General features: G+C 44.6%; 1 protein-coding gene across 3 annotated transcripts in view; it reads left to right on the forward strand.

Moving 5' to 3' along the window:
* zswim8 (zinc finger, SWIM-type containing 8) overlaps positions 1–27,141 on the forward strand; it is a 192,035-nt gene that overhangs the window by 15,136 nt on the left and 149,758 nt on the right. For all 3 annotated transcript variants that reach the window (XM_087982387.1, XM_043679075.2, XM_087982386.1), the window contains exon 3: positions 26,661–26,814. In XM_087982387.1, coding sequence (XP_087838513.1) covers positions 26,661–26,814 — 154 coding nt within the window. The remainder of the gene's footprint in view (positions 1–26,660; positions 26,815–27,141) is intronic.

Below are 27,141 nucleotides of genomic sequence, written 5' to 3' on the forward strand. Positions count from 1 at the left end.
CTTGGGTGCTCTACTATCACATTGTAAGTGCCATATCAATGCAAGTTGTTGTTGTGGTGTGCTACTGAGAATGCAGTTACTGTAATAGATGGAACACAGAAGTTGTTTTGTATCCCTCGAGAAGATTGCAAGACTTTATTTTGTGAAATGTCAGGCTACATTGCAACAAGCGGCTCTTGATAGAGAATTATCAAAGCCATAATAACACAAGAAATTCATTATGCAATGAGTGTTGTTTTTGAAGTGTAGAATAATTTACTTTACAGCTTCAAGATTGCTAACATGCTTTAAAATGCATCAGTACTCTAAATGTTTTCGCTTATTCAGTTAAACTGGAGCAAGATCTGACTGCAAAACTGTTGTTGGAAAATACCACCTTTAACATGAGGAAATCCCATGAAGATAATTGATCTTCTTTTGAAAGACTTCATAAAACTTTTTAAATTTGCTCCATCGATTGGAGGTTTGCTTGTATGCTCTCATCCTGTTCAATCCTGCGTCAAACAGGCCATGGGTTATAGGTTTTATCAAACAGTAGGGTACTGCTGATGTGTTTATAAGTAATTGGGAGGTCAGTTAGCTCAGTTGGTTTGGAAAGCAGTGTGATGCCAACAACATGGGTTCAATTCCTGCACCAGCTGAAGTTACCATAAAGGACTGTAATTCTCAATCTCTCTCCTTGCCAGAGGTGTGGTGATACTTGGGTTAAACTGTCTAATGAGACAGCAGTTGAAAATGTGTTGCTGGAAAAGCGCAGCAGGTCGGGCAGCATCCAGGGAACAGGAGAATCGACGTTTCGGGCATAAGCCCTTCTTCAGGCTTATGCCCGAAACGTCGATTCTCCTGTTCCCTGTATGCTGCCTGACCTGCTGCGCTTTTCCAGCAACACATTTTCAACTCTGATCGCCAGCATCTGCAGTCCTCACTTTCTCCTAATGAGACAGCAGCCCTATGCTCTGGTAGGACTTTTATTTAAGTAAGTAAAGACAGAACATACTTGAGTTGTTTAGCCCGTGTCTGTGGAGAGGGAAGCAGAATTGACATTTCAAGTTCTAACAAAAGTCACAGACCTGAAAGGTTAATTGTGTTTCTCTCTGGTCCACCACAAACAAACGTCCACAAACCTGATATCAGGATTAAAAACAAAACTGCTTGAAGCACTCAGCTGTTCATGGTGTCTGTGGAGAGAGAGAGAGAAACAGTTGACGTTTCAAGTCTGTGACTTTTTTATTAGAATTTGAAATGTCAATCCTGCTTCCCTCTCTACAGATGCTGCCTAAACAGGTGAGTATTGCCAGCAGTTTTCTGTTGTATTGATATCAGCTTTGGTGATGTTTGTTTGTGGTGCAAGTCATCTTTTACTTTTACTTTTAAGCCATCTGAGCCCCTCTGATTATTTTTATCCGGTCAAATCAACTTCGGAAACTGCATGAGCTCCTTCAATGTTGCATTTGAATAAACTGCCACAGGTGAGAGACTTTTTCAAGTAATGCAAGAGCACTTTTGCTGATTTAGGTTTCATAACCTGAGGAGTCTGTGCATAATTTAATAAATAGTTGGTCATGATAAAGGTGACCAACAATAGAGACAAATGTGACTTGAGAAACCTTTTGTTGTTGAACACTTGTCAAGCCTAGATAGCAATCTGCAGGCTGTCAATCCAGGGAAGTAGAACCAGTCTGACTCAAGATTGGGATACAGACAGACTCTAACCTCACACCTTTTAATACATTGTCTGAGCACCTTTTTTTAAATAAAACCTTAAGTTGTCTTGAGAATGCGACTTAAAAGAAGTTCTTGGATTTACATGTTAATGAACGGAAACCTGCAACCCATTCTAAAAGATGAAAGACTTAACAGCAACGGTGGCTCAGTGGTTAGCACTGCAGCCACACAGCATCAGGGTCCCAGGTTCGATTCCAGCCTCGGGCGACTGTGTGGAGTTTGCACATTCTCCCTGTGTCTGCGTGGGTTTCCTCCGGGTACTCCGGTTTCCTCTCTCAGTCCAAAGATGTGCAGGTCAGGTGAATTGGCCGTGCTAAATAGCCCATAGTGTGGGCTATGGGCTATGGGCTATTTAGTCAGTGGGAAATGGGACTGGGTGGGTTACTCTTCGGAGGGTCGGTGTGGACTTGTTGGGCCAAAGGGCCTGTTTCCACACTGTAGGAAATCTAATCTAATCAATCTTGATCAATATATTGTTTCAGTTGCATGACACTGTAATCTTTTGCTATAAATTCTGTGTCTTATGATCCTGCTCTACAGCTACCTGATGAAGGAGCAGCGCTCTGAAAGCTAGTGCTTCCAAATAAACCTGTTGGACTATAACCTGGTGTTGTGTGATTTTTAACTTTGTACACCCCAGTCCAACACCAGCTCCTCCACATTGAGTTTAGATAGATAATGGTATTATCACTTTCTATTCATCCTGAGACCCAGGTAATGTTCTGGGGACCCAGGTTCACATCCCACCATGGCAGATATTGGAAATTGAATTTTACAAAAAAAATTAAACATCTAATGAAGACCATGTAGTCATTGTTAATTGTGGGAAAAACCCACCTGGTTTACTAAATAAAAAACTGCCAACCCTTGAGGTGTTGATAGTAGGGAGACTGCACAAAGATGATGCCATTGAATATCAATGGGAGGTGGTTAAGTTCTCTTTCTGGTTTGAGCTGCCAGAAATATGCACTCAGCACCATATGCAGCAGAGAAAAGGAATTCTGTTTTTGGGAAATCTGTTAAGTTCCTCTTCTCAAAAAGGTAATTGTCTTTGGCCACTCTTGTGCGTAGGGTGGAGCATCAGGGACTACAAGTCGTAACATTTTGAGTGCCTATTTTCTTGGTTGGTGTGTCTCACTCGCTCTGCTGAGAATCCTGGTGTCTCTGATTTGGAAACTTCCCCACCTATGAGGTGACAGCTCCTTTTGTAAACCCTCAAACCAGCAACTTTAAAGGTGAGCAAGTCATGTGGTATCTAAACACAAGTGGGGTTCCGTCCCTGGGTTGCACTGTCAAGGTTCACTGTGCAACCTGTCTGACTGTCTGACTAGTCTGACTAGTCCAATTGCCCCATTGTGGCCCTTCTGGAGTGCAATCTCAATCCACCATGACCTGTCAGAATTATGGGACAGGCGCAGGGGGCGTGGTAGGGGGCGTGGTGAAAGGAAGGCTCCTGCCTTGATGTTCTAAGGCTATCACCTGTAACTTGATGCAGTTGGGAAGAGGGGACCATATTATCAGTTATGACTCGCTGAAAAATCCTGATTCATTTTCCAATCTCCCTGCTCTTGAGCCAGTAACAAACCAACACTCTCAAAGTCACTTTTTCCTGCAGAGCTTCAGACCCAGGAATAAATAAATGTTTTCTGTCAACTAACACTCTGGATGTGGAAGCATGCTGTATTGTTTTAGCTGGAGGGATATTGGCATAGTCAATATGGAAAGGATGTTAGAATTCCTATAGTGTGGAAACAGGCCATTCAGTTCATACCAACCCTCTGAGGAGCATCCGATCCAGACCCAACCCCCTACCCTGCAGTTCCCATGGCTCACCTAGCATGCATATCCCTGGACATTATGGGCAATTTCCCACAGCCAATCCACCCAGCTTACACATCTTTGGACTGTGGGAGGAAACCCATGCAGACACTGGGAGAATGTATGAACTCCAAACAGACAGTTGCCCGAGGCTGGAATTGAACCCGGATCCCTCGCTCTGTGAGGCAGCAGTGCTAACTACTGAGCCAACTCCTTTTGTGGTAGAATTTAGACCCAGAGGTGACTACTTCAAACAGAACGGATCACCCATTGAAGCAGCGGTGAGGAGACTGTTTTGAGATTAGCCACCAGGGTACGCGAACGGCAACTAGTGACCAAGCCACATGACCAGCTATCATTTGTATCCAAGCACATGGACAGTGGAATGCACCGATTCGACTGGGAAAATGTGTCCACCCGAGGACAATACAAACAGACATGGACAGAAATTCCCGGAAGCCTGGCACTCAACCCAGAGCTCCATTAATAAACATGCACAGTTGGACCCCAAAAACTAACCACTAAGAGACAGAACCAGCAACAAAACCAGAAATGACACCACCAACCCCAGCAGACCCAGACTCGCACATAGCAAGCAGGGCAGAACACCAACGCTTCACCAGAGGCACACTGCTGATGTTACCTAGCATGGCGATGAAATGTCAGAGAACAAACTTACCAGCTCAGTGAGCAAGTCAACATTCTCCTCTTTCTCTTCCCTCTAAGGGTAGTGGGAGCCTGAGCCATGAATGTTTTCAAGGCAGAGTTTGGTTTCATCCTGATAAACGAGGAGTGAAAGGTTGTGAAGGACACGTGGGGATGTGGGGTAACCAGGTCAACCATGAACTTATTGAATAGTGAAATAGCGCTGACAGGCCGAATGGCCTGTTCCTGGTCTGTAGGCTTCTAACTGTATGTCCATGTGTTGATGTGTACTGGAGTGATGTCTTTACGTATACCCATTGCATATAGTTCTGGTCACCGCACTACCAGAATTGTATGCAGGCTTTGGAGAGGGTACAGGGATGGGTTTACCAGGATGTTGTCTGGTTTGGAGGGTATTTGGAGATTGGACAAACTCAGTTTGGTTCCAGCCGAACTTCAGAGGCTGTGGGGTGACCTGTTGGAGGTTTACAAAATTACGAGAGGCATGGATATTTATAGTCTTCTTTCCCAGAGCAGGGAACGTCAGTTACTAGGGGACAGAGGTTTAAGGTAAAGGGGGGAAAGTTTAAAGGAGATGTGAGAGGCAATATTTTTTACACAGAGGGTGGTAAGTGTCTGGAATGCGATGCCAGACGAGGTGGTGGAGGTAGATACAGTAACAACATTGAAGAGGCATCTTGACAGAGACGTGAACAGGCAGGGAATGGAGAGATATGGACCACGAGCAGACAAAAGGGTTTTTTTAGTTTAAAAGAGGGTCATGTGTTGGCACAGTGGTGTGGGCCGAAGGGCCTGTTCCTGTGCTGTACTGTTCTTTGTTCTATGAATATGGCAGGACAAACTGGGAATGCTGTTTTGGAAATCATTCAGAATTATTTTAATCAATCTGTTCAGAGGTGTTATCACACACGCCTGGAGCAGGTAGGAATTAAGCCCAGGGAATTAAGCGTTATGATTGAGAACTAAATAAAAGCTGAAAGAACTGCGGATGCTGTAAAGACTATCGCAAGTTCCTTCGGTTTTGATTTAATATTAGATCACTGCCATATCTCTTCTAGGCATGTCCACATTGAAGAAATTCTGTTCCTGTTTCCGACAGAGTTTTAAGGAAGGGTCACTCGACGTGAAATATTGGCTTTGCTTTCTCTCCACATGTGATGCCAGACCTGCTGAGTTTCTCCAGCAATTTCTGTTTTTGTTTATGGTTGAGAGGTATAGACATTGCCAGAAGAGCCCTTATAACCCTTTCATGCCCCTGGCTTTATCAGTGGAGTGTGGATTAGATGCTAAACAACTTGACCATTAGGCCTCATCTGCTGTGTTGTGCCTTGACTGTACTTTAGGAAGGATGTCAAAGCCATGGGAGAGGGAGAGTGGGCTTTGAAGAAATTTGGAGCAGAGAGATTTAAGTGAAGATTCAGTAGAGATCTTCAGAGTCTTGAGTGGTTTTGCGAGACCAAGTGAGGAGAAACAGTCTCACCTGGCTGATGGATTGTTGACCAGACAGGACAGATTTAAGGTAGAAAGGCTCAGTGGTAGTGTCCCTACCTTTGGGTTAGAAGGTTTGGGTCATAGTCCCACCTCATGCAGATATTAGCCGTAACACATTTGAATAGGATGATTAACATTGCCCACAGCTTCAGGGTAATTTAGCAGAAGAAGCAGAGGAGATATGATGGACTTGCCGTGTTCTGAAGGGAACAGTTTACCTGGAAGTGTGTTGAGCTTGTGTTGTTGGAGTATGATATCTAAGGAAAAATGATTGGAGCTCAGTGATAGTGCAGGTAGTGTTTGTACTTGCAAAATGATGGATTTACATCTGTTTCTGGGTCTCTTTGCTTGTTGATATTTTCCCATCAACCTGTTCATGGATGTTATGATGCACTTCAGGAACAGGGTGGGCCTTCAATTTGGGCCTCCTGGCTCAGAGGTGGTGACACTAGCACCAAAACTAAGTTGCAATAAGCTCATAGAACCCCTGCAATGTGGAAGCAGGCCATTCGTCCCATCGACTCCATGCCGAGCCTCCGAAGAACGTCCCACCCCCAACCCTGTAACCCTGCATTTCCAATGGCTCGTCCACCTACACATCCTTGGACACTATGAGGCAATTTCCCATAGCCAATCCACCCCGACCTACACATCTTTGGATTGTGGGAGGAAACCGGGACACCTAGAGGAAACCCACGCAGATACGAGGAGAATGTGGAAACTCCACACAGGCATTGGCCTGAGGCTGGAAATCTATTGAATTATCCTATAAATACACTAGTTTTGCAACAGCACTTTGCATTAATTAACTCCTCTATTTAACCAACCTCCTCAGTACTGGATAAATGAAGCGGTCGTCATCCAGAATAGCAGAGGGATGAAGTTGGTGCCAGTTTTGAAGCACGCTGCATTCCTTCTCTTGATTTCATGTTCAGAGCGGCAGACACCGACAAAATCTGAGTTTGTAATCTTCGAAGGTGCGAAGGCTGCCTTCCGTCAGGCCATAAGTAATTGAGGTCATTGAGAGGAGACTTGGCCAGCTTCAGAAGTCTGTTTTCTGTGACTGGCTGCGGTAACATTCATGAAGGAGTCGGAACATTTGATTAAGGACTTTGCTATTGACTGACTAGTCTCCTGACTGGTGGTCAATAGGGGTCAGTCAATGTTGTATTAGGTGGCAAGCTAATTCCACTCCCAGTGAATGGCTAACACTGAGATAATTGTCTCAAGTGTATCAATTGGCAAATAACAGCTGATTACCATATTGTTTGTAATAGTACAGCCTGCTCCTGATAATTTAAAATGTGTTTTTACATATTAAAAACAAATTACTCAATAATTTGAAGTAAACCATGTTGGAACCCAGTGAAAATGTTTGAATAATCAGACCATCTGAACCTTTGAATTCAGTACAGCCTACATAGCAAGTTAAGTTCCTCCATCAAGGATATTATTTAATTGTTTGGACATCGTTTAATGCCTATCTTGACCTTCAAGGACGACAAGTGGCAAGTAACATTCCCACCATAAAAATGCTAGGCCATGATCACCACCAATAAGAGACAACCTAACCACTGCCCAACAGTCAACGGTGTTACCATCGCTGAATGATCCGCAATCAACATCCTGGGGGTTATCATTGATCAGAAACTCAACTGGACTCACCACATAAATGCTGCGGCTACAAGAGCAGGTTAGAGGCTAGAAATACTGCAGAGGTAACTCACCTCCTGACTCCCCAAAGTTTGTCCACCACCTACAAGTCAGGAGTTGATGGAACACTCCCCGCTTGCCTGGATGAATGCAGATCCAGCAACATTATGGATGCTTGACACCATCCTGGATAAAGCAGCCCAATTGATTGGCACTGCATCCACTCCCTCTCTTACCAACACTTAGCAGAAATCTGCAAGATGCACTGCAGAAATTTACCCAAGATCCTCAGACAGTACCTTCCATGACCACTTTAATCTAGAAGGACAAGAGCAGCAGATACATGAGAACACCACCCCCTGCAAGTTCCCCTCCAAGCCACTCCCTATCCTGAGTTGGAAATATATCACTGTTCTTGCATGGTCACTGGGTCAAAGTCCTGGAATTCCCTCCCAAAGGGCATTGTGGGTCAACCCACAGCAGGTGGACTGCAGCAGTTCAAGAAGGCAGCTCATTCCCACCTTCTCAAGGGGCGACTAGGGACGGGCAATAAATGCTGGGCCGAGCCTGGGACACCCACATCCCACAAAATGAATATTAAAAAAAAACTAACTTTACAAACTTCTAAATTGGAACGATCTTGCTTTTGAAATTCTCTCTCTTTTTAATTATTGTGAATTAAAATCTGGATCTTAATTAGGCGAAGGATTTCAGTCCTAATAATATGGAAACAGGGGAATATAGGAATGGGAGTAGGCCTTTTGGCTCTGTTATTCACCTCAAATATGGATGATCATCTTCAGTCCTATTTCCTCACCTTATCTCTTGGCACCTTAATTCCTTCAATATCTAGAAAATAAAAGATAATTGATTGATTGATTTGGAAAATATTTTCTCCATTGGTCACCAATCATCGATCGGTTACATGACTTTGCAGCAGAAAATGGGCCCATCAGCATTTGTTAAGGTTTTGAAATGCTGGACTTTTTAATTTCTGTATTCTCTAAGATGTTGTGTCTGAAGAAGCTGTACCTAGGTACCTTTGTATCTAAAATGGTACTGTAGGTGGCAACTTTTAAACTTCTCACTGAGTAGATGTGACAATAAAGCTAATTATAATCATTCCAAAGGACAAAGCTGTTCACTTTATCCTTTGCCACACATACTTTTTTAAAAAAAATCCTTTACAAATATCAAACCTTCATCTTTTTTGTTTTTAAAACTCTTACAGATTCTTGACATGGGTGGCACAGTGGCTCAGTGGTTAGCACTGCTGCCTCACTGCGTCAGGGAGACGGGTTCGATATTAGCTGGATTGGCTGTGCTAAATTGCCCATAATGTGCAGGATGGGTGGGTGAGCCTTGGGAAATTCGGGGTTACGGGGATACGGTAGAGGGGTGGGTCTGGGTGGGATGCATTTCGGAGGGCCAGTGTGGACTCAATGGGAATGATTCTATAATTCTCCATACCCTTTCTGGTGGGGTGTTTGGTCACTGAACTAAGCAATCTTCCATGTTTTTACTAAAACGAAACCAATGCGAATGTAGATGTCAAATGTATTCTTTACTATTGCCGTCTCATACTGGTTGATCCTGTCATTTTCATGGTTTCATGATTATGTCCAATCAAACCCAGTAGTAACTTGAAGAATAAAACTGTCTTTACTTTGGAAATGTTGAGCCTTAAATGTTGCAGAATAAGACCCTGGAGTAATTGTTTCTCTGAGAGCAGTTAGTCAGTGTGATTGTAGTTCTCTCTCTATCTGTAGGCATGGGGGACTTTTCTCTGGTGTTTTTGATGTCTAACACTTAGATTCTCTGAAACTAACTCGGACAGCATGGTGGTACAGTGCTTATGTTCCCAGGCTAATAATCCAGTGACATGTGCATATTTGACACTATGGCAGCTGTTTTTAAACTGAGCCGAATTTACATTCAGTTCATTAAATCTAAATTATAAATAAAGCCACTATCAATAATGGTGACCTTGCGGCCACTAGGTTATTGTAAGAATTCACCTGGACTGCTAATGCCCTGAAAGGGAAGTCTGACACCCATACCTGGTTTAGTTTATATGTGACTCCCGAGCTTGAATTCTCTACTTCCTGTCCAAGCGTGGCGTCCTCTCAGCCCAGTCTTCTGGTGCCACGTGCTGGTCTTTGCTTTGGAATGGCCTCATCGTGGTCCACCAGCCTCATGAACCTCACGATGAAGCCTGGCACAGTCTGGGGTCAAGGGTCAGTGTGGATGGAGAAAGTGAGGTCTGCAGACGCTGGAGATCAAAGCCGAAACTTTATTGCTGGAACAGCACAGCAGGTCAGGCAGCATCTAGGGAACAGAAGATTCGACGTTTCGGGCACATGCCCTTCTTCAGGAATGAGCAGAGAGTGTTCAGCAGGAGAAGATAAAAGGTAGGGAGGAGGGACTTGGAGGAGGGGCGTTGGAAATGTGATAGGTGGAAAGAGGTCAAGGTGAAGGTGATAGGTCGGAGTAGGATGGAGGCGGAGAGGTCAAGAAGAAGACTGCAGGTCAGGAAGGCGGTGCCGGGCTGGAGGGATTCGGCTGAGACAAGGTGGGGGGAGGGGGGATGAAGAAACTGGTGAAGTCCAAGTTCATCCCCTGTGGTTGGAGGGTTCCCAGTCGGAAGATAAGACGCTCCTCCTCCGACCGTCGCGTTGTTGTGGTTTGGCGGTGGATGAGTCCAATGACCTGCATATCCTCGGTGGAGTGGGAGGGGGAGTTGAAATGCTGTGCTACAGGGTGATTGGGTTGGTTCGTCCGGGTGGCCCAGAGGTGCTCTCTGAATCGCTCCGCAAGTAGGCGGCCTGTCTCGCCAATATAGAGGAGGCCACACCGGCTGCAGCGGATGCAGTAGATAATGTGGGTGGAGGTGCAGGTGAATCTGTGGCGGATATGGAAGTTTCCTTTGGGGCCTTGGAGAGAAGTGAGGGGGGAGGTGTGGGCGCAAGTGTTGCACCTCCTGCGGTTGCAGGGGAAGGTGCCGGGAGTGGAGGTTGGGTTGGTGGGGGGTATGGATCTGACAAGGGAGTCACGGAGGGAGTGGTCTCTACGGAAAGCTGATAGGGGAGGGGAGGGAAATATATCCTTGGTGGTGGGGTCCGTTTGGAGGTGGCGGAAGTGACGGCGGATGATGCGCTGTACATGGAGATTGGTGGGGTGGTAGGTGAGGACCAGTGGGGTTCTGTCCTGGTGGCGGTTGGAGGGGCGGGGCTCAAGGGCGGAGGAGCGGGAAGTGGAGGAGATGCGGTGGAGGGCATCGTCGATCACGTCGGGGGGGAAATTGCGGTCCTTGAAGAAGGAGGCCGTCTGTGTTGTGCGTATTTTGAACTGGTCCTCCTGGGAGCAGATGCGGCGGAGACGAAGGAATTGGGAGAATGGGATGGCGTTTTTACAGGGGGCGGGGTGGGAGGAGGTGTAGTCCAGGTAGCTGTGGGAGTCGGTCGGTTTGTAGTAGATGTCCGTGTTGATTCGGTCGTCTGAGATAGAAACAGAAAGGTCTAGGAAGGGGAGGGAGGAGTCCGAGACTGTCCGAGACAGTGTGGATGGAGGCGAGGTGCCAATGTGGTCTGGGTTGGAAAACCTATTGTTCTGAACCTCTGCTGGACTTTTTAATTTCTCTATTCTTTAAGATCTTGTATCTGAAGAAGCTGTACCAAGGTACCTTTGTACCTAAAATGGTGCTGTAGGTGGCAACTGATGAACCTTTCAGTGAGCACATGTGACAATAAAGCTAATTCTAATAGTTCTTAATTACCATTTATAAAGGGCAGTTGAATTCTGCTCTTCACCCTCTCGAAGGCAGTTATAGACGGGCAATAAATTCAGGTCTTCGACTCTGCTTACAGAAATTTTACTGATTTATTGTTAAGGATGTGAGCATAAATTTTGTCATAATTTCAATACATTGCAGTTACACATTATACAAGTAATATATAATTTATAATTATGGATGATGATTTCACTGAGATTGGTGAATCTTTGGAACTCTGTATTGTACAACGCTCTGAGGCCCAGTCACTGAATATGTTGAAGAGAGAAATAGGTTTTCAAACGCTAAAACTGTTGAGGGGCTGGGGAGAGAGCAGGAGCACAGGTTGGTCTCCTTATAATGTGATGGTTGTGTTCCTCTACAGCCCTGTGCTCTAGAAAACCACGTTCCGGAAAGCTGCTATTGAGAATCCCACTGTAGAAGATCACTATACTCATTCAGTAGAAAGTTTGCATTGTTCAAACATCGACCACAGCTTATAGACCAGAACTGCATGTATTGCGTTCAAATGGATTATCAGCCATGCTCCTATCGAATGGCAGCGCAGGAATGATGGGCCGAATGGTCTATTCCTCTTTATGTTCTGCGTTGTTAGATGTAGGAGCATGAGTAGGCCATTCACCCCGTCGAGTCTGCTCTGCCATTCACCGAGATTGCCCTCCACTCCATGTTCCTGCCTTTTTTCCACATAACCCTCTGTTCCTTTAGTGGTTAAAAAATTCGTCTGGTCCTTAAAAACTGCCAATCTTCCTTCTCGCCTATCCGCTCCATCCTCCTGTCTGACCTATCACCTTCATCCCCACCCCCACCCACCCATTGTACTCTTTGCTACCTTCTCCCCACCCCCACCCTCCTCCCTTTTATCTCTCCACCCTGGAGGTACCCTGCCTTCAGTCCTGATGAAGGGCTTTTGCCCGAAATGTCGATTTTTCTTTTCCTGCTCCTCGGATGCTGCCTGACCTGCTGCGCTTTTCCAGCGCCACACTAATCTAGACTCTGATTTCCAGCATCTGCAGTCCTCACTTTTACCTGGTCCTTAAAAACACCTAAAGACCCAGCCGGGAGAGCTTTCTGCAGTAGAGAATTCCACACACTCCCTACTGTCAGAGAGAAGAGATTCCTCCTCATCAATGTCTTAAATGTGCAACAGCTTCCTCTAAGATTATGTCCTAGAATACCCCACCGGAGGAAATACCCTTTCTGCATTTATCCATCCTGAGAATCTCATCTGTTCCAATGAGTACAGGCCAATGTTTCTATGCTGCAGAAGCTTTACATATCCCAGGCAAAAGCCTGGATAGCTCAATTGCTCACACAATGGGGCGGGGGGGTGGGGTGGGGGTTGATATTTTTCGTAAAAGTACATTTCATTAACTTGTTCAGGCACGATGTGAAAGATTTCAGGACAGGTGAGTGTTGAACCCTGACCTCGAGGTTGGGACACTACCCACTGTGTGCCACAAACTCAGGGCTGATTTTAGATATTTTCTAATCCACCCTCTGGAGGATGTGGGACTTGAAACCGGGCCTCCTGGCTCAGAGGTAGGGACACTGCCGCTGTGCCACAAGAGACCTCCGGCTCGGTTTTATGCTTGTAACCTGTATGAAGTAATTATCCTCTTCACTGGTTTCCATATTTGAGATGAGACAGTAAATCATGAAACATTGGCAGCTGAGTTGCAAGCAGTTAGGTCACGCTGAAATTACTAACTGGGTATCTATGTTAAATGTTGCCTGTGGTTCAGTATTGGGCAGGATGGGTTGATGAGAAGTGTGTGATGGGTGCAGTTGGGTATAAACCCCCCCACCTCCGAGCTACTTGCCTGCGGTACCATGAGTTATATTCACCTGAAAGGGCAAGCTGCATTCACCTGTGCCATCGGAGCGGCACGGTGGCTCAGTGGTTAGCACTGTTGCCTCTCAGCTTCGGGGACCCGGGTTCGATTCCCAACTCGGACGACTGGAGTTTGCACATTCTCTCTGTGTCTGCGTGAGTTTCCTCCAGGTGCTCTGGTTCCTTCCCATAGTCCAAAATGATGTGCAGGTTAGGTGAATTGGCCATGCTAAATTGCCTATAGTGTTAGGTGCATTTAGTCAGGGGTAAATATAGGATAGGGGAATGGGTTTGGGTGGGTTACTCTTTGGAGGGTTGGTTGGACTTGTTGGGCTGTCGGGCCTATTTCCATACTTTAAGGAATCTAATCTAATCTAATCTAATCTGAAAGAGGGCGCCTCTGACAGCGTGTGCTCCTTCAACGAACTAGAAACAGAGGACATAACCTCAAAATAATGGGAGGCGTCTTGGGAACTGAGTTGAGGAGGAATCTCTTCACCTAAAGGGTTGTGAATCTGTGGAATTCTCTGTGCAGTGAAACAGTCGAAGTTACCTCATTGCATGTTTTTAAGGCAAAGATAGATCCTTAAAAATCTAAGGGAACTGAGGGTTATGTTAATTGGGTGGGTAAGTGAAGCTGAGGCCACAAAAACTTCAGCTGTGCTCTTATTGAATGACCTACTCCTGCTCCTAGTTCTTATGTTCAGTGATGCACTGAGAGTTCAGCTTTCTGGGGATAGGACTTGAAATCATGACCGAGGGCAGGGGCAACCTTGGGAATACAGGTAGTTCTGCTATTATAGAGTCATAGAGATGTACAGCACGGAAACAGACCCTTCGGCCCAACTCATCCATGCCAACCCAGATATCCCAATTCAATCTAGTCCCACCTGCCAGCACCCGGCTCATATCCCTCCAAACCCTTCCTATTCATATACCTATCCAGATGCCTTTTAAATGTTGCAATTCTTTACGTGACACCACGCTACACAAATGCGCTTAAATTGTCGGCAATGTAATCACATTATAGCCAACACATGCTTTTAAAAGTTTGCATTTAAAAAAAAAATGATTCTCCGATTCACCAATCGTGTTTTGGCCAAAACGTGTTGACAAGGAACAAAGAACAAAGGAACAGGCCCTTCAGCCCTTCAAGCCTGAGCCGATCCAGATCCACTGTCTGAACCTGTCATCCAATTCCTACGCATCTGTACCCTTCTGTTCCCCTCCTACTCGTGCATCTGTCCAGACGCATCTTAAATGAATCTACTGTGCCTGCCTCTACCACCTCTGCTGGCAACGTGGTCCAGACACCCACCACCCTCTGTGTGAAGTACTCACTGTGTGTATCCCTTTTAAACTTTTCACCTCTCACCTTGATAGTGTGACTTCTTGTTATTGAATCCTTCACCCTGGGGGAAAAAAACTTTATCTAACCTGTCTATATCCTTCACGATTTTGTAGACCTTAATCAAGTCCCCCCCCCCCCCAATCTCCTTTTTTTTCTAATGAAAACAAACCTAACCTACTCAACCTCTCTCCATAGCTAGCATCTTCCATACCAGGCAACATCCTCTTAAACCTTCTCTGCACCCTCTCCAAAATGTCCACATCCTTTTGGTAATGTGGTGACCAGAACTGTACACAGTGTTCTAAATGCAGCCGAACCAATGTCTTCCACAATTTTACAACATTTTACGAAATGAGTATTATTGGAGAACAACCTGTATGCACAATGTGGTTGCACAGTGTTCATGCAGTAGGTATTTCACTGGTGGACCATTCTGAGTGTATCAACTTAACAGTCTGTGGTGATGTGACTGACAACCCACTGTGCTGTCGATCAGACACAAACCACACTGTCTACAATATGGATTTTCAGCCATCACCCTCTGAACCCAGTGGTTGTATAAGCATCCCTTACAGGGTTTCAGACAGTGTTCATCTCCAATGAAAATTGTTCCAAATTTTACAAGAGTTATTGAAAGCCAATAATTAAAAAATATTGGCATGTTAATTTACTGCATTATTTATTTTGGTCTTAGTTTCTGTTTCACTTTACTTGTATCAGTCTGACCACACATTTGTGCTGATTCATTAACATGAAAGCCCATCAGCTTTTCATGCATGCTTTTTGAGATACAAGAAAGGCGGTTTGTGGTATGCAACTTTTCAGAAGTGGATCTGAAGCTTTACTTGAGTGCAACTGTACATTTGTAGATTGATCACAGTGGCCAGTTTTTAATGTGGTACCTTGTTTCTTGCATTGGGAGGTGTGTGTGTGTGTGTGTGTGTGTGTGTGCGTGCGCGCGCACACGTGTGCAACTGGACATCCTTAACTGCCCTTGAAGTGAGTGGCATGTTTTACCATTTCAGAGGACAGTTTGGAGCCATACATCATGGATACAGACCCTTCAGTCCAACATGTCCATGTTGACCAGATTTCCCAAATTAAACTAGTCCCATTTGCCTGAGTTTGGCCCATATCCCTCTAAACCTTTCCTATTCATGTCTCCATCCAAATGGCTTTTAAATATTGTACCTATACCTGCATCTGCCACTTCCTCTGGCAGTTCGTTCCACACAGCAATGGGCAATAAATTCTGGTCAGTGACCCCCTTGTCTCGTGAATGAATTAAAAAAAAAGCTCGAACCACCCTCTGTGCGAAAGGATTGCCCCTCAGGTTCCTTTTAAAATCTTTATCCTCTCGCCCAGTCACCCGCATTGCTGTGGGGCTGGAATCACATGTAGGCCAGACCAGGTACAGATGGCAGATTTCCTTGCCTACAGGGCATCAGGTGAGTTTTTATGATAATTCACAATGGTCACCATTAGATTGGCTTAATTCCAGTAATTGAAATTTAAAGAAAAATTCAGTGTGTTTTTTTTAATTGCGGGATTTGAACACACATCCATAGAACATTGGTCTGAATTACTATCCGGTGATATTATTATTAAACTGGCCTCTCCACTGGGGTGTGAAGGAAGGGGAGTTGGGGATTATCAGAATTTTAAAAATATATTGCAGGGTTTCTTAATCAAAAATTGGTTGAAAACCACGGGTCATACAAGGTATGAAAATGTATTTAAGGAAAATAAAATTCCTGTTCATTGTACTTGAAAGGGTTCAGAAATGATTTACAAGGATGTTGCCAGGGTTGGAGGATTTGAGCTACAAGGAGAGGTTGAATAGGCTGAGGTTGTTTACCCTGGAGCATCGAAGGCTGAGGTTTATAACTCGAGGGGCATAAATAGGGTAAATAGACAAGGTCGCTTTCCTTGGGTGGGGGAGTCCAGAGCTCGAGGGCATAGGTTTAGGGTGAGAGGGGAAAGATATAAATGAGACCTAAGGTGCAACCTTGTCACTCAGAGGGTGGTGCGTGTACGGAATGAGCTGCCAGAGGAAGTGGTGGAGGCTGGTACAATTACACATTTAAAAGACACCTGGATGGGTATACAATAGGAAGGGTTTAGAGAGATATGCGCCAAGTGCTGGCAAATGGGACTGGATTAGGTTAGGATATCTGGTCAGTATAGACGAGTTGGACTCGGGGGGGGGGGGGGGGGAGGAGGGGGGGGGGGGGGGGGGGGGGGAGGAGGGAGGGGAGGGGAGGGCACGGTGGCTCAGTGGTTAGCACTGCTGCCTCACAGTGCCAGGGACCCAGGTTCAATTCCAACCTTGGGCGATAGTCTGTGTGGAGCTTGTACATTCTCCCTGTGTCTGTGTGGGTTTCCTCTGGGTGCTCCAGTTTCCTCCCACAGTCCAAAGATGTGCAGGTCAGATGAATTGGCTAAATTGCCCATAGAGTTAGGTGCATTAGGCAGAGGAAAAGGAGTCTGGGTAGGTTACTCTTCGGCGGGTTGATGTGGACTTGTTGGGCCTAAGGGCCTGTTTCCACACTGGCGGGAATCTAATCTAATCTGGACCGAAAGGTCTGTTTCCATGTTGTACATCTCTATGACTCTATGGTACTGCTTGTTCAGTTCTATTTACACACACCTGAATGGGAGAAAGTAGTTTGAGCGGTGATTACCCGACTCTAGCTGAGCTTATTTTTAGAACAGCACGTGTTGGGATATCTTCTTCTGAACGCTGTATTAATGCCTCCTTTTGTTATACAGAGCAGTGTTTTGCATTCACTACAGTATGTGTGCGTGAATGTGTATCTGATCTTAAAAACAATTAGCTCAAATAGCATAGGGGTTGGTTCGTTAGCAGGTCATACTTCTGCTTTTAAAGGGAGAGATTTATACTGGCTCCTGTCCTTTCCTGGTTTTGACCAGTTCAATTGTTTTGCAGTTGCAGCAATATACAATCTCCTGTACCAGCTGTGAGACAATACAGCTGTGCCACAAGGTTGATGGCTTGAAGTCCCATCCCAGTTCATAATCTTGGCACCCACTCCAGTGCCAGTGTCAAGGCACTATTGGCTCCATCTGTAATTCCTAATTGGATGTAAAAGATCACCAGCACTATATTTTTAAACTTAGTAGAGGAGTATTCCTTTTTCTATCATCCAGGGAGCCTGGGCATCTCTGGCTGAGCCAGCATTTATTGACTTCACCAGTTTCCAAATCTCCCCTCCGCCCCCACCTCATCCCAGATCCAACCCTCCAACTTGGCACACCTGTCTCACCTTCCCATCTATCCGCTCTACCCTATCCACTGACCTATCACAATCACCTCCAGCCTACCTCCACCTATCGCCATCCCAGCTACCTTTCCACTCCAGTCCCACCCCCACATTTATGTCTCTGCCTCCCTACACCCTCGCCTCCCCCACAGCATTCCTGATGGAGGGCGTATGCCTAAAACATTGACTCTGATGCTTCTCGGACACTACCTGACCTGCTGTGCTTTTCCAGCACCTCATGTTTTGATTTGAGATGCCTTGTTTGTCTTCTATTTGGTACGGGTAGCCCCACAATGCTGTTAGGGAGGGAGTTCCAGAATGTTGACCCAGTGACACTGAAGGGATGGCGATGCGGTTCCAAGTCAGGATGGTGAGTGGCTTGGAGGGAAACTTGTAGGCAATGGTGCTCCTGTATATCCGCTGCCATTGTTCTTCTAGATAGCAATGGTGATGGGTTTGGAAGGTTCTGATACGGAACCTTGTGTAATATAGAAACATTGAGACAAGGGACAGGCGTTTGGCTCCAGAGAGTCTACTCCATTGTTCAATATGATCATCTAATCATCTGTCTCAATTCCAAATACCTACTTTCTCTCCATCCACCTTGATATCTTTAAAACTTTCTCAAATATGTTCAGTGACTTGATCTCCACAGCCTTCTTTGGTAGAGAATTCTACAGATTCCTTGATGAGGCCACTTTTGGAGGACTGTGTGGAGTTCTGGTCACCCTGATGTAGGAAGAATATTATTAAATTGGAAAGGGTGCAGAAAAGATTTGCAAATATGTTACTGGGATTGGAGGTTTGAGTTATAAGGGGAGTCTGAATAAGCTGGGATCTGTATCAATGGTGCATAGGGAGTTAAGGAGTGACCTTTATAGAGGTTTATAAAATGATGAGGGTTGCAAAGGTTTTCTACCTTGGTTTGGGGCGGGGGTGGGAGCGCGGGGAATGGGGAGGTGGGGGAGGTTGAGGAGTTCAAAACTAGAAGGTGGAATTTTAAGGTGAAAGGGGAAAGATTTAAAAGGGACCTGAGGGGCAATTGGGGTGACCTAGGTGGTTGCTTCTTTGTGCCAGTCACTAACAGCCCAAGCTCAGTCTGCCTGTTCCTACAATAGTGAAACTGAAACCACTCGGTGTTGTGGAGGCTGCTACAATAACTACAATAAAAGGCATCTGGATGGTGTAGATTTGAATAGAAAGGGTTTAGAGGGATATGAGCCAAGTGCTGGCAAATTGGGACTAGGTTAGGTGAGGATATTTGGTCGGCTTGGACGAGTTGGACCGAAGGGTCTGTTTCCGTGCTGTACCTCTCTATGACTCTAATTATCCAGGAAGGAAATCTGTGACTTGGTAGGGTCGGCCTCACTTTGGCCCCCCCATCTTGTTACTCCAGGCCAAGGTGAACATCCTCAGCTGCTCAGAGGCTGATGAGTAGCCAGGCAAATGCTCTCTTCTGAGTTCACGTTTGGATGATTCCACAGGCACTCTGCCAATTGCTATTCATCAGGACTGCCAATTACTCACTTTGTTTTCAAAAGAAAGCCATAACCTATTTGTTGCGGATCTCCATCCCCTTTGAGTGGATTTCCCAGACTTGGCCAGTCTTGAGGAACTAGCTTTGAAGTTCTATTTCCCATTCTCAACGCTCAGGGCAGTGAATGTATCACCACACAAAAACATTACAGCTAGGTTGTTGCTTTTGTAATTGAACATTTCGGTGTGGTAGAGGTGAGGCAAAAGTGTGTACGCGATGGACAGGGCATCTGCTAATTCTGACCTATTTTCAGTGATGCCCCAATTTGTGTTTCCAGTTAGAGATTACCAAATATACCTGATGTTTGGTATAGCAAAACCCCTGAACTTATATTCTAATGAGTTCTTAAGAATGAGATCAAATTAGATATTAGTGATCTGGTATTCTTGAGTTCAATTCTGTTAGTTACTGTATTTGTTTTTGTATGTTTGGACAAATGAACTTGAAATGCTACAAAATAGGATGTCTTAAAGCTCTTCCATGGCTAATTAAATGTCTTTTTCATGTAATTTCAGTTTATTGTTATAAAGACAAAATGTGAAGACCAGTTTTCGAGTGTCAAGGTCCTGCAAGTCAGTTAGGTCTAGTCTATTTATGACTAGTCTCGTCATAAAAGACTCTCATTGACTTATGTTTCTGGGTGGTTGAGGGAGACCACCCCCTTGCTTCTCCAAAAAGTGCAATGGGATGCCTTGGGAGGGCAGATGGGTCTTGCGTTATCAACTAGGATGTTGCAGCACTGCCTCACTTACCAAATGTAACGTTATTTATCTACTGAGGTTCCTAGAGTTAGACATAATTATGTGGTATGACTCAGTAAAGAGTGCAACTCCAGTAGGGCTCTTGTGGCACTGTGGTAGTATCTCTACCTCTGAGATAGGAGGCTTGGGTTCAAATTCCACCTGCTCCAGAGGTGTATAGTGACCTCTCCCTGAACAGGCACTTAAAGAACATCAAGAGTGCTACACTCTGAAATTCTGGCCTTTGATGTCAAATTGTGCCTGATGGTGTTTGCCGTAAGGCCCCTTGTGACATTCAACTCCCCTTTTCAGGCGCTATCTAAACGCAAGTTATTGTAGGCAAAGTTTTCTGAAGCTGACCGATATAAATCTTATGTTGTTGCAATGTAAACAATTATTCAATAATCTTGTATCAGTGTTAATTAACTCTGGCTACCTGCTTTCAGCTTGCAACTCACTACTGTTTCACCTTTATATAATACATGGCCATGCACTTGTAAAACTAAAGGCAATTTGGAAAGCTGTGATAGGCATAGAATTGTTTGTTGTTGTGAGGTGAGGATATTATGGGCTGTGCAACAAAGGTGAGGAGATGGAATTAAGGCACCCAAGAAACAATTGAAGGGCCAGTGCATGTTTGAGACTGAATGGCCATGTAATATTCTGAATGTTCCTGGACAGGAGGGAGACATTGAGGAGCTGAAGGCAGTGTACAAAGCAGCTATGATACTGATTTGCCCCAAATGATCAGGGTTAAATCCTGAAGAGAAACCTGCCATCTTACATTGGTGTATAAAGGATGAAGAGCTTATGCTTGAAATATCGACTCTCCTGTTCCTCGGATGCTGCCTAACTACTGTGCTTTTCCAGCACCACTCCTTTTGACTGGGATGTCTAAAATAGTTAACAGTAAGTGAAAGGTGAACTTCAAGTACTAAAGCAAAGAGAGTCAGACGAAGAACACAGATTAGGATTAATAAAACATCAATTTAGGAGTAATGCAGAAGTGTTGTTCTTCACCGTAAGAGTGATGAGGCACTGATTTGGAAAAATAAATTCTTGAATCAGTTGATAAATAATTAGAAACTTTATTCCTGAATTCGGGGTGGCTTTGTAGTGCAGTGGGTATTGTCCCTACCTTTGACTCTGAAGCTCCAGGATTGGGTCTTACTCCAGGACTTGATGGGTCTAGGAAGGTGTAATGTGTAGTTCAACTGCCTCAAATTGAATTGAAATCTTGAATATCTCCAAGGCACATTGCAGAAATCCCCCAAAGGTCCTCAGCATGTTCGCAAATCCATCTAGAAGGACAAGGGCAACAGATACACGGGAGCACCACCCCCATCAAGCCACTCACCACCTGACTTGGAAATATATCACAGTTCCTTCAGTGTTGTTGGGTCACAATCCTGGAATGCCATCCCTAAGGGCATTATTGGTCTAACCACAGCACGTGGAGGGTAGCAATTCAAGATGGCAGCTTGCCAACGTCTTCTCAAAGGGCAACCAGGGACAGGCAATAAATACTGGCCCAGCCGGTGACACCCATGTCCCTTGAGTGTTTCTATTTTTAATTCAATCAGCTTAGTGTCAGCTTTTAAATCCTCCCCATATACACCATCAGCAAGAGTGGGAGAAACTCCTAATCAGTTGAGTGGTGGAAAGGAGGTTGGATCCTTTATCATCACCATTCACAGCTCCTGATTACAGCATGGGTATCAACATTACATCTTGCTACAGCAACATCTTCGTAAACTGCAACACACCAAACTAGAATTTAAAACTTGATGCCCATCAATTCAAGCATTTGACTCCAGTTCATGACCAGCTTCTGGATTAGTGGTGCTGGAAGAGCACAGCAGTTCAGGCAGCATCCAAGGAGCTTCGAAATCGACGTTTCGGGCAAAAGCCCTTCGTCAGGAATAAAGGCAGTGAGCCTGAAGCGTGGAGAGATAAGCTAGAAGAGGGTGGGGGTGGGGAGAAAGTAGCATAGAGTACAATGGGTGAGTGGGGGAGGGGATGAAGGTGATAGGTCAGGGAGGAGAGGGTGGAGTGGATAGGTGGAAAAGGAGATAGGCAGGTAGGACAAATCCGGACAAGTCATGGGGACAGTGCTGAGCTGGAAGTTTGCAACTAGGGTGAGATGTCCAGCATGTATTTCAGATTGTTGCAGGATGTATTTGGCGAGTTTGAACTGCTTTTGAGGACTGCACAGTTCCCTGAGCCCTGTCTGCTTGTAGTAAAACCCAAAGGGATTAAATGTTCTGTAAATGGCTTTAGTGTATTCAAGGGGACAGCGACTTCAAGCTGGGTGGGCTCCAGATTGAGCTGGAGAGCATTGATCAGGAGCAGAGAGCCTTTTCACCAGCAATCACTGGAGCTCTGAGCACTGAACCTGTATGGCTTTGGTTGAAATACTATGAATCTAGCTCCTCAGCTACTTCAGCAAAGGGCTGGACAATAATGCTTCTGTTTAAATGAAACGTCACGCATGGTAATTTTAATGAAATTACCACCAAGGCTGATGCATAGATGGGGTTGACGTATGGATCAGGCTTAATCTAACTGAACCATCCCAAAGAGTTAAAGACCAGTGTCAATGTGAGTTTGTGTTTCCTCAGTGGTCCGGAATTGTATTTACTTGTAACTGACTCAACTTGGCCCACTTTGTTTAGTTTGTAATTTGTGATGTGAAAATGATTTCACTGTGTTACAAAATATAATTATTCAGATTTGTTTCATGTAGAGCTATTACCGTATATACTCGAGTAAAAGTGAATCTTGTGTAAAAGTTGACTCCCTACGTTTGGCCAGAAAATCTGAATTTTCCGTATATCTCATGTAAAGGTTAACCCTAGTTCTTCACAGATAACATCGTTTGTGAGTCAAGGTTATTATCCTGTACACAAAAGTTAGGATGAGGAAATGAATTTTTTTTGTGCTATTGTATGTGTTGATGTACAATTCACGCTAATTTGGCGTGAAAGTTTAAGACTCATCAGATCAGAGTCAGGTGACAGCCTCCCTTTGTGTGCGGCTCAGTTCCCTTGTAGCACTGATGGAATACAGTCACATACCTAGTTAAAGTTTTGAAATTTCCTCTTCACTTTGTGTAAAAATGCCGGCCAGAAAAAAAATCAAAACGTATTCAACAGCGTTTAAACTGGATGTTATTAAAGTTGCAGAGAAGACAAATAGCAGAAAGTGAATTTTGCGTTTTGGCGAAACTTGCGAGAGACTGGAGGAAGATGTTGAGCCAATTTCAGAGTGTGCCAGAGCGAAAGTGTGCCAACAGAGGGGTAAACCTAGCAAGAGGCCACAACTGGAGGAAAAGGTTGCTGAGTGGGTTCTTGTCAAAATGGAAAATGTGTTAGTCGTGAAGCCATCCGAATCCGTGCACGAAACGAATCTAAGAAGGATGGAATTTCAGATACTAAGGGAAGTGCCGGATGGTGTACAAGTGCTGGATGGTGAGAAGGCATGACTTAGTTCTCCGGCAGTAGAAGATTTTACAGTTATCATGAAGTGGAAACATGGGCAAAATACCTATTACTTTTGACATGCTGGAGTATCAAACCGTGAACCAAAAAGGAGGAAAAACTGTATTGGTGAGAACCACTGGCCATGAGATGGGCTTCTGCATGGACTGTGGCATGACTTTGAACCCTTCAAAAGTCATATCCATTTAATAGTCGGCCCAATAAGTTTAACCTGTTCAAAAAACGTCTAAAAAAAATTTGACTTTTACAGGAGTTATTTGTGATAGAGCGGTGGTGACGTAGGTATGGTATCACTGGACTAATAATCCAGAACCAGCATTCTGGGGATGTAGATTGAAGTCTCACCATGACGGGTGGTGAAATTTGGATTCAATGTTTTTAAAAACAAGATCCGGATTAAAAATATAATCTAACGGTGACCATGTAGCATTCATCGATTGTTGTAAAAACCCATCTAGTTCACTAATGTCCTTTTGGATCTCTAGAACTAGGGGTCAGAGTCTGAGAATTAGGGCAGACCATTCAGGAGAGATGTTAGGAAGCATACCCCCCCCCCCCCCCCACACTCACACATACATATACACACACACACACACACAGTGGGGGATGTTTGGAATTCTCTTCCACAAATGGCAGTAGACGCAGGATCAGTTGTGAATTTTAAATCTGAGAAAGATTTTTTTTTTGAGCAAAGCTAATAAGGAATATGGGCCAAAGGCAGGTATATAGAGTTAGGCCACAGAACTCCTATGTTCCTATCTTCCTCTCAGGGCAATCAACCATCCATACCTGGTCTGGCCTACATGGGATTCCAGACCCGCAGCAATGGGATTGACTGTTAACCACCCTCTGGGCAATTAAGGATAAGCAGTAAATGCTCACCCAACCAGCAACACCTGTATCATGTGAATGAATGAAAAAAAAATTAATGTTATTGTAATAATTAATGTCGCATAAGCCTGCATGGCTTAGCACCTCAATGAACGCTCTCTAATAGATGTGTTTGGATGGGTTTATTGCCAACATTTCAACTCTCCGGACTCAGTCACACTGACCTTCTGAGACTAGCTAACAGCAGCATGTCATTAGTGTTCATGTGCTACTTCAGAATGTGCTACCTTTAGTTTAGACCACTGAAATCATAGTAATTAAGATCACTTCAATATTTTGAGAGTTTGTCTTAAGTAGTTCATTCAAATAAACAAGTTTCAACCGTACCTTGAAAATAGAAAACTGAAAAAGACCTGACAGAAACCAACTTTTATTCTGACCTATTGCACATAGAAGTCCTAGAGATGTACAGCACGGAAACGGACCCTTATGTCCAATTTGTCGATGCCGACCAGATATCCTAACTAATTCTAGTCTCACATGCTAGCATTTGGCCCATATCCCTCTAAACTCTTCCTATTCATATACCCATCCAGATGCCTTTGTTGCAATGTTGCAATTGCAATGTTGCAATATTGCAATTGTACCAGCCTCCACCACTTCCTCCGGCAGCTCATTCCACACACACACACACACACCACCCACTGTGTGAAAAAGTTGCCCCTTAGGTCTCTTTTAAATCTTTCTCCTCTCCCCCTAAACCTATCCCTCTAGTTCTGGACTCCCCCACCCCAGGGAAAAGACCTGGTTCTATTTTCCCTATCCATGCCCCTCATGATTTTATAAACTTTGATCACTGCTGTTGCCCTGCCACTGAAGCCTTTACGCTCTTGAATTCCCTCCCTTAATCTTGTCCCCCTCCCTGACACCCTTTCCTCCATCTTTGAGGATGCTGTTATTTGTGACTCTGGCAACACTATAGTTTAAGCGGTGTATTTTATCCTTTTTATTTTGAAGGGAGGTTTTTAAGACAAAGGTATTGAGCAGTCTTCGCAGGTCCACTACTGTTAACAGCTTGTGAGGCCTTGAGGCTTTTGGAACAATAGAAGCAGTCTGAATGGGTGTGGTTAAGCTCTCTTAACCAGGCTTTTTAGTTTCTTAGTTTTGCAGTCGCAGTTGTTGCTGGGTCTGTTGCTGCAGTACATCACTCCCGCTACACTCTTCAAGTTTTCTCTTGATGTTGTTTTCACTCCCGGGCTGCTAGAGTTCCAGGAGAGACTGACTGACTGTTCTTTGAACTTGCCTTTTGCCAAGGGCATGTAAATGCTTCCTCTTCATAATTCACTTTCGCTCTGATGACGAGTCATCTCGACTTGAAACGTTAGCTTGCTCTCTCTCCATGGATGCTGCCTGACCCACTGTGATCTCCAGCAATTTTTGTTTTCAATACAGATTCCAGCATCTGCTGTAATTTGCTCTTATGTTGTGTTTATGGGCTGTTAGTGTATCGGAACATGATGTGGAGGTGCCAGTGTTGGACTGGGATAGACAAAATTAAATGTTGTGTTGTGTGATTTTAACTTTATATTGGAACAGTCAATGATAGTTACAGTATCTGTTATTTTGTTTAGCACTTCAATAGAGTTACAGCTAAGCCAAGTATTTTCTTTATTGTTTTCTTACATTGTATTTTGACTGTAGTGTACAAATAAATTGTGTTTTGCTTGAAGTTGAGTGTATGATGAATCAAATTGCATCTGGAACGCAACACCTAACATCTACCTTTCAAATAAGAAAATGTTAGGGTCTAGGTTACCTTCTTAATATATTTTGAAGGGGTTTGATCTGCTCCATAACAATGACCAATGTTTTGTTTACCTATTTTAACATCTCCTTATGGTGTTAGGTTCTTTTTCTTGACATTTTTACACTCTTGCTGCAACTGCAATACGCCAACTTCTGTGAACAGCTAAAATTTATTAAGCAAGTACAAGCTTCAAGCTTTTGGAGGATCACTTAATATTCTTCGCAATGCTTGTGAAGTGTGTCAAGCAAAGCTGTCCGAACAAGGGAACCGTCCTCCCTTTATACAGGGTTTTACATCATAGTCAGCCATGCATGCAAGACACAACCCCCTGCCACTTCCCCCATAGTCACGTGCCAATGTGAAATTAGGTTATTCCTCACTCTGCAGCCTTTTGCAGAGTATGATAGTCCCATCCTACCTGCAAGACAGAACCCCCCCCCCCCCCCCCCCCCCACTTGGGCCATCCACTTGCTTACATGTCAGCAGAACAAATCCAACCGTTAACATTCCAATGGTGCTTGGTGTCAAATTTTGTTTGATGTTTCTGTGAAGAGGCCGGTGAGGAATTGTTTTTCTCTTTATTACAGCGACCAGAATGCAGTTTGATGTAATCTCGCCCTCTCTCTTTTGCAGATGGTCAGGTCACCCCTTTGGTAGAGCTGTCGGCCAAGCAGGTAGCACTACACATTCCCTTCGAAGTTGTGGAAAAGGTTTACCCACCAGTGCCCGAGCAATTGCAGCTTCGCATCGCCTTCTGGAGCTTCCCCGAAAATGAGGAAGATATCCGGTAAGAAAACCGGGAAAGCGCACTCTCTCTCTCACAGCAGGTTCCCTGTTAGTGGCAATAATTGATTGATTTATTGTCACGTGTACCGAAGTACAGTGAAATGCTTTGTTTACGAGCAGTACAAGCAGCGCATAATGAGCAAGGATGTACAGGTCAAAAAAAAACATTCAGGTTACATTGCACAGGGCGTGCGCTGGGCAAGATCAGCATTATCAAGGTCAGCATTATTTGAGACTAGAGAGTCCATTCATCAGTCTACTAACAGCCAGGAAGAAGCTGTTCCTGAACCTGTTGGTGCGTGTGTTCAGGCTCCTGTATCATCATCCT

The sequence above is a fragment of the Chiloscyllium plagiosum genome, unplaced genomic scaffold (genome assembly GCF_037043375.1).
Source record: "Chiloscyllium plagiosum isolate Xiang-an unplaced genomic scaffold, Cpla_swu_hap1 HiC_scaffold_43, whole genome shotgun sequence".
NCBI classification, from domain to species: domain Eukaryota; kingdom Metazoa; phylum Chordata; class Chondrichthyes; order Orectolobiformes; family Hemiscylliidae; genus Chiloscyllium; species Chiloscyllium plagiosum.